General features: G+C 37.1%; 1 protein-coding gene across 3 annotated transcripts; it reads left to right on the top strand.

Moving 5' to 3' along the window:
* Positions 1-2,056: 2,056 nt before the first annotated feature.
* On the top strand, positions 2,057-6,075 carry LOC148691731 (uncharacterized). 3 transcript variants are annotated; one of them, XM_088682183.1, is made up of 3 exons: positions 2,057-2,303; positions 3,199-3,779; positions 4,752-6,075. In XM_088682183.1, the coding sequence occupies exon 3, from the start codon at positions 4,952-4,954 to the stop codon at positions 5,921-5,923; it is 972 nt and encodes a 323-aa protein (XP_088538309.1). In that variant the 5' UTR covers positions 2,057-2,303; positions 3,199-3,779; positions 4,752-4,951; the 3' UTR covers positions 5,924-6,075. The 3 variants fall into 3 exon arrangements, with proteins under 3 accessions (XP_088538309.1, XP_088538308.1, XP_088538307.1); XM_088682182.1 differs by having other exon boundaries at positions 4,077-6,075; XM_088682181.1 differs by having other exon boundaries at positions 2,070-2,125; positions 2,189-2,303; positions 3,199-6,075.
* Positions 6,076-8,509: the final 2,434 nt, after the last annotated feature.

The following is an 8,509-nucleotide window of genomic DNA, read 5'->3' as shown; positions in this document are numbered from 1 at the left end:
TTGCTTGTCCTCAAGCAAAACAAAACTCAAAAACAAAAACAAAAACTAACAAACTTAAAAACTTTATTAAAACACAACCAAGGCAAAATTTTGATCTTCAAGTTGCAATCAGTAGAAAACGTTAAAAATCAAAACATCTTCCAAAAGTTCCAACTAATCCCACCAGAGTCTAAGCCATTTATAATCAATTGGAAAAGAATTCATGAACTTCCTTTGGTGTAAAGTGAATCAACATAGTTAAGGAGACTCGACTAAAACCCCTGCCCTTCATCCTCTTTATTTAATACTTCGTACATACAAACTTCACACACACACATATATATATATATATATATTTTCCTTTTTCTTTTTTGTTTTTTCAATTTTTTTTTCTTGTCATATTTTTTTCTTTTTAGTAATAGTAGTGGTCATGCAATGCCAGTTTACGTAAACTTTCGATCCAACCCATGTAATGAGCTTTAGGTCAATGACTCCCAAACCACAAAGGCTTTAGGGCACTAGGCATAGAACACCCCTAAGAACTTATTAACTCGAGCTGAAAAGGTTAACCAACTAATCACCTTGCCCCATGCCAAGACTCTATCGTTTGATGCGAGAACCATCGTTGATCAGGTAGGACTGGCCCGGTTACTAAACAAAGTCTCGGATGAAACAATTATTACTTTATTTATGATAATAACTAACTTTACTTTATTTTAAACAAAAATTAAAATTACTTAGATGAAAAGTAAGCACTTCAATATCAATTCCCACAAACCATGTTGAAGTGAATGTGCAAATTTTCAAAGTATAACTCATAAATTAGTGTCCAAGCAACGATGGGATTAACCTTCACCATGTCCATTTGTTCTAATGTTTAAAATAATCTATGGATATTAACTTAAAAAGAAATACATTTTTGAAACTTTGACTCAAAAATTAAAAATCTAAAATTTCTCATTTCTCACCCCCAAACTTGAATCACACATTGTCCACAAGGTGTAGAAAATAAATAAAAGTAAAATAAAAACAACTAATTAAAACTATAAAAAGAAGAAGATAAAAACAGAAAGCAAATAAAAGAGCTACCTAGAAAAAATATAAATAGAATGCATGCATAAATAAAACAGAAAAAATAAGCAAACAACGAACAGCAAACAAAGATAAAAGACGAAGAAGAAAGGAAAAGAAGGAAGAAAGTCACCTGGAGTCGAACTCGCGACCTGGAGGAAGCAAGGAACGCTGATGCTCATGCTGAGCTCCACCCGCGTAGTGTTCACGTGGGAAGGCCTTAGTAGCTTCCGATGTTAATTAAGTCAGCAGCATTGTTTCTCACTATCACAACCCCGGGATCTGCTCTCCCCTCTCTTCGTTTCCTCAGTCCTTAGCCGCTCAACCGGTACCATCCTCCAAACCCAGCAATCCATTTCTCTGTCTCTTCAAGAAGTCGAGAGTCTTCCTCTCTCCTCCATTTCTGCAACGGAAACCAAAGGCCCCAAAGCTGCACCTCCTCTGTTCCAAGATGGGGGAACGAGGCAGATCCACTCCCAAACTTGTTTACAGCTGCAAATACAGAGCCACTTTCCTCAGGTAAAATGCATCCACGTCTTCCTTCCGAAATTCTAACACATGCATGTATGTATTCTGTAGGTAGAGTTCGGGATCCGAGTAAGGCCAAGACTAATAGAAACTGCAAGTAGCAATGACGCCCACATGGAGCTGCTGTACACACATCAAAGGTGGTTGCAAGAACTCGGATCTACAAATGGAATGTAAATCAAATCCCTGCACTGCGTTAAAATTCAACATGGTTTCACGTCTCTGAAAATCATACGTATTTGTGGATGTTGACTGTGAGCATGCATTCGTCTCTGTGATATTATCTCTCTAAATAACCTTTTTTCTGTTGCATAAGTCATACTCACGTAGGTGTTCTGTGAATTTGCATGTCTCCATTTGATGAATCTGGGAGCAAAAATTTGCATGAAACTTGATCTGCGATATGTGGACCCATATGCACACTTGGATCCCCGATTGTAGAACCGTGTACCTAGAAATTTGTTTAAGTGTCTGTAAATTAATTGCATGGGAGAGAGTGTGAGTGAGTGGATCCAAGTAGTGTAGAAGCTTCCCAGCATACCCAATTGTAAGCATTCCTGAATCTCAATTTTGGTTTCTGTTTCCGTACTGCCTGATCTCATGAATGCAGAGAAATGATGATGAATGTGCTGGGGTGAATGAATGCTGATTGCACGCCTTTAGTTGAGATTAGGCCGAATCAGTGCCGAATGCAGCCTGCAATCACAAATCAAAAAACTAATTAGGTAAGTAAAGAAAAATAACAGGAATTAAACATTGCAATTTTTTTTTTTTTTTTTTTGAATTTTCTGATTTTTGTAATTGAAATAAAAGCAAGAAGATAAAATAAACGAAAGTAAAAAGAAAAGAGTTAGAAAAAATTAGGTTGCCTCCAATTGGCGCTTTAGTTAATGTTTATAGTTAGACGTAGAGGAAGGAATTGATGATCACATCACTTGTTCTTTAAGAATCACCCACTCTTTAGCTGCATCATAGGACAATGGTAAGTAATGAGTGACTTGAACTGTGCATTTAAGTTCACTGGTTGAATCATTCTTGTCCACCATTCTATGAGAATGAATCTTTGTATCAAATAGGGTTCCCTCCAGCGAGGCTTACGTCTCTGCCGAACTTACTTAAACCTTGTATTTAACCCCCACAATTTATGCACTGGCCGAATTTCTTGACAAAGAATTTGGTTGTCATGAAGCTTTATCTTCTTTTCCTTGTATGTCTTAGCCTTCTTATGAGACACCACATGAATTTCCTCAAGTTTAAAGGGCTGTGCAGGTGCACAGATTGTTACAGCATTTAAAACATTTATATAAGTAGCCTGCTTTGTGTCCAGATTGATTGTGTCCAATAGCTAGCCATGTAATTGTTATGAACTGAGGATTGTGATTATCTTAATCACAAATTAAGAGTCAAGTTAGTTGTAATTGAGGGTTTTACTTGTTATTAGGGAAATTAGTTAGAAATGCCAGCTGGCAGTAGTCACACTTCATGTATAAGAGTACTTGCTCTTTGGTTTGTAATCAGAACATAATTTACAAGAAAGAAATTAAATACAAAAATATTTGGAGCTCCGCTCCTTTATCTCACCTTCGCTCTTCTTCCATAGCTTTCTTGTGCTGCTTGCAGATTGATTAAGGGAATTGAGAATTGGGTCGTATCAATGGTATCATCCTTCTCGAATCCTGGTTTCCCTCTTGTGCACACCCACCCAACCCGTCTCCTTGCCATGGATGAGCGTCTTTCAGCTGCAATTGACTCCTTCGAAGTTTCGATGCGTGTTGCGGCCTGTGAAGCTATGGATTCTGTACGCGACGCCATTCACAAAGCTATGAATCCTGTGCTCGCAGAGATCCACTGTGAAATTGCTTGCTTTAATCCGCCGTGACTTGGCTCTTGGCGTGGAGGGAGATTCTGATCCACCCTCGATGTGTTCCGAGGAAGCTGAATCGATTGAGGTCGGTCACCAAAAACCTCAAAATGGAGACGGCAACCCACTGCGAATTCCGTCGACAATCCACAACCATTCCATTCGGCCATTGCTCTCATCTTCACCGATGTTATGAGCACTGGCAAATTCGGCCATCAAGCCACACTCAAACAACTCTGCTGCATCTACAGTTTTGCTTTCGGAATCGAAGACGATGACCTCTACTCCGCAGCTATGCCATAAGCACTCATTCTTCGATGTTACGAAAACTGGACCTGAGGTAGTTCTTAAGTCAAGTTTCATTTCAGCAAATTCAGAGGCTAAATTCCTTTCTAGTTTGACTGATAACTATCGTGCATACCTAAAAGATAAATTTGGATGGGTTAATTGGTATCTTGTGGGTAAGTTTGTGATGAAGGATCTGTGTGCATCTACACTGTTTGATGAAATGTCTAAGAGACGGGTTGACGAAAATCTAGGAAAATTGTTCAATTTCATTTACTATCTCATACATCACCTGCAAAGGCTTATTCTGTGTCATATCACCTCTAATCTCAATAGTGCTTGTACAAACCAGTTGACTATATATGAGCCATCCCTCTACGTCTATGTTGCATCTTAGTCATTGTGGAGCAATCTGGATGCCTTGGTATATTTGAAGCTCTTGATACATGGTTATTTAGCTCTCAACTTGTCAGGGTCCTACATTAATAACAGTGTTATGAATACTCTTAGTAGAGCAGCAATTGAATATAGATGTGAATCATGTCCAAGGGTTCAGGTTATCCCTGACTAGTGGGTTGCATCTGTGCAACTTTGCCGGCATGTTTTTCACAGATGTTGGTTTTTCTATCTGGAGCAGCTGATCCTGAAACATGGTTTTGCTGCTAGTGCCATATGGATTAAACAAATGGTTAATGAAATTTCTTATGAAGAAAAAGCCAAGTATCCCATGTTGAGATAAAGATTATTGAAAGCAAAAGCTTAGATGAAAAATCTTCCCTTGTTGACATTATGATGTTTTGGTTAGCTAAAAGTGTGGTTGGCATAAATCAAACTCCATACTCTGTTGGTTTGGATGATATTGAGTTAGATGCACAGGGTGATTTGAGTGGGGATCCTAGCAGAAAAGTACCCATAGAAGAAAACCTTGTTAAAGTACATATTAACTCGGATTATGATGTTGGTTTATTTTACTTGGGAAACACATGTTATATGAACTCCACCTTACAATTTCTGCATTCTGTTCCAGAGTTGAAATCAGTTTTGATCAAGTATTCACATTCTGAAAGAAATGATGAGGGGGATCAAGCTTCTCATAGGCTGACTATTGCAACTTGTGCTTTAATTAGTGAATTGGATAAAGGTATCAAGGCTATGGCATCTGTGCAATTTTGGATGGTATTGCTCAACAAGTACCCTTATTTTGGTTAGCAATATAACAGTACCTTCATGCCACAGGATGCTAAAGAATGTTGGTCACAGGTTTTATACACCTTTTCTCATTCTCTACAATCGTCAGGTTCTAGTGAAAGTCCAGACTCTGTTAAAGCCCTTTTCGGCATTGAACTTGTTAGCATGGTGCACTACATAGAAAGTGGGGAAAAAGGCTCAGAGTCAGTTCAATCTTTTGAGAGCCACATATCACATGAGGTGAAACATTTACAATGTCTGCATTCTTGTGAGTTTTTGCGTAAGTCAATTATGGCTTGCAGTTTATCGAAGCTTGTTTTAAGATTGGAAGAGATTCAGCCTTCAAAGGTTGAAGTGAAAAAGGCTGAACTTATAGGAATAGATTGGACCTTCGAATTTGATAAGAAAATCATGCCAAAAAAGGGTAGTGGTCATGTTGTGCTGATTGTTCAGAGACATCACTTTGCTTCCTACTTGGAAAGGGAATGGCAGTGCTCAACCTATGATATTCATGTAGCAAATGTGTCGATTGGAGCTTATGATAAAACAGGGACCATGACTACAAGCCAGATGGCAGTGGCAAAACTTGTAGCTGTGTGTCGTAGGCCTATTATACTACCGAAGTTTAGGGTGGATGGAATTACATACAATCCACTTGATGGTGTAATTCTTAACTGGCCAACTGATCAAATGGATGCTAATCTTCAAATGATCGCAAGGGTAGCTGCTGTCTGCAAAAATGCTAGCATTACACTGGCGAAACAGAAGTATGATGCCCTTGGAATGCCTACTCAGGCAGCTCCAAAGTTTGTTTTCTTTTTTAAGCATCTAGGATTTGCAGATATCAACCAGGGTTTTGCAGTCCAAGTTTTGGTGCACTGCCTTGGTCAGACAATAGAAGCAGGAAGGCTTATGATGAATTCACTACGAAAAAAGTTCAAGATTTCAAGTTCTAATCCTAACCTTGAGGACAAGGTTGTTCTTCAGGGGAAGGGCAATGTTATGAACTGAGGATTGTGATTATCTTAATCACAAATTAAGAGTCAAGTTAGTTGTAATTGAGGGTTTTACTTGTTATTAGGGAAATTAGTTAGAAATGCCAGCTGGCAGTAGTCACACTTCATGTAACGAAGAATATGATAAACACAAATAATTTCAAACAATCTCGGCAACGGCTCCAATTTCTTGATAGAATTTTTATCACCTGCAAAAAGTAGGGATAAAAACACTTAAAAATATTTGCAACATAACAAGATAGTTGTAGTATAAATGGCTCAAGTAAGGTCGTGTCCACAGGGAATATTTAAAACAATTTATGCAAAATCAAAATCTTAGTTAATTATTTGAAAACAAAGATTGTAAAGGGTTGTTTTTGAATTTAAATATAATAAAAAAAGAATTTAATAAAAGTAATCTAGGAAAAACAACTAGTAACCAATTAAGAAGAAATAGATAAAAACGAAAAGGTTTTGAGAAATAAATTTGGAAAAGCAATCGGGTTTTGGCCATCCTCTTAACAATCTTATGTAGATTTACTAATTACTTATGAATTACCCATGCAACTTTGAAGGTTAGGTTTTCCTAATGTATATTCTACTTGTGGCATTCAAGCTAGAACGTATATCAAACATGCAATCCGTATGTGGCATTCAAATCAAATATGAACATGCGTGACTCATTATGCTTTGTGAAAACCCTTTGAAAAACCATGCAACCCTTAAGACGTGGCATTCGCCTGATGTGAAAATTAACTTGACACACAAATTAAACCCTATTGTTGACAATTGTAGTATATATGTAAGTAGGGATCGTTCTAGACCGGGGATTAACTAGGGATGCTAATCAACACAAATAAGACTAAAAAACACCAAACTAGACTCTATAGACTCAAAACTAACTTAAAACACTCAAAACAGCAACAAAAAGACTCAATTTTAGACCTAACAAGTGATTTTGACGAAAATAAAACTTAACTTGACTCAAAAGACAAAAAGAAAACAGATTTTGACTCAAATAACAAGACTAAATGAAAGGGGGATTGTTTTTGACGAATTTAAAACCAAAAACAGAAACTTTGCATAAAACACTTTGTAAGAACGATTTTGGGTGAATTAAATGGGTTAAAGGCTAGTTAGAGGGTCCTTCTCCACACATTATATATGCATACAAACCCATTTCCAGTTATTATTCCTTAAGACTATGAATGACAACGCCCCAAGTTAGTTGCATTGCACAACTAACCATCAGATTTTCCTTATTTCATTGAATTGAATGAATACATATTACAACCAAATTATCTTTCTCAAGTTCTTTATATGACACGCATAATAAAGATACATATCAAAAGTCATTAAGTTTTGTGAAAATCATAAGTATTGACAAGGCATTCATCACTATGAAAAGCATGAGACTCATACCAAGGATTCACTTAACACGATTGTAACTGGCAACCTCCACTACTTGTGAATACAAGTGAATAACTATTACGTGAAACTCCCTTATACTCTAGCATCAAATTCATGCATGCAAATTAAGTGTCGACCCTCAACCAACACGCATAAACAAGTTTTGATAACTTAGATAAGCAAATCACATTCAAGACTCAAGAAACAATAACTGGATGTAATCAATTCATATAAAACATATAATCATGGCTTCAAATTCACCTCTAACTAAAAAGAAATTAGTTCCACATGTCTCTTAAAACTGAAAACAACATTAAAACCAACATTGAAATAAATCTAAAGATAGAAATAACCAAGTACGTCCCCAGCAACTCCAATGGCAGATTTCGAACCTCCCTTGGAATGCAAAACACAGCCAAGACTCATTCTTCTTATTCCTTCCTTGCAAGCATGCACAAATCTCCATGACTTCTCCAAGGGACCCGCGACACTCACTCTCAATCTCTCTGAATATATGGTGGTGTCCTCTGAAATTGGCGCATAAGGAATATATATACAGTTTATCATGGCATAGAAAGGGAGTAGAGAAAGGATTCTACAACCAAAACCCAAGTGGAATGGGTTAAAACAATCAGAAACCAAAAGGAATTAAACTAGAAAAGTGCGGCAACCAATTAGGATTAGGAATAGGCTTCTAGAAAGAATGTATTTAGACAAATTTCTGGACCTAAGTGATAATGACACACGGCATAGGTGTAGGATATGGATTACAACTCCTAAACCTCCAAAGAATGGCATATATGCGGCACATAAAGGATTAGGCTTCTAGAATCTGAGTTCTGTGTCTAAATATATAATTAATCCCTTCTAAATAGCTGGAATTAGGGCACAACCTAATTTCGATAAGATAAGATAGGATAATGTTTGATTTATGAAAGGATAAGGTTGGTTAGGATAGGATAAGATAAGGTTGGATAATGTTCCTTATTTCTTGCTCTTTCCTTATCTTCTTTGTATTTGAACTTGTTTCTCCAGATTTGTAGCATTTCCTAGCCTCTCTTGACTTCAATTTCGTCCATCCACCTTGCTCCACTCATAAGCTATCCAATTGATGCCGAAAACTGCTCCAAATGGCTCCAAAATGCACTTTCTTGCTCCTTTTGCCATTAGGACATACAAATATACGAAATTA

The sequence above is a fragment of the Pyrus communis genome, chromosome 13 (assembly GCF_041283825.1).
Source record: "Pyrus communis isolate YQ-2024b chromosome 13, ASM4128382v1, whole genome shotgun sequence".
Classification (NCBI taxonomy): domain Eukaryota; kingdom Viridiplantae; phylum Streptophyta; class Magnoliopsida; order Rosales; family Rosaceae; genus Pyrus; species Pyrus communis.
Note: the sequence above shows the minus strand (reverse complement) of the source record. Positions and strands in the feature narration are given on the sequence as shown.

Bases quoted from the DNA above. Each gene is read 5' to 3' on its own strand.
- LOC148691731 (XM_088682183.1), top strand. From the start codon at position 4,952: ATGCCACAGGATGCTAAAGAATGTTGGTCACAGGTTTTATACACCTTT.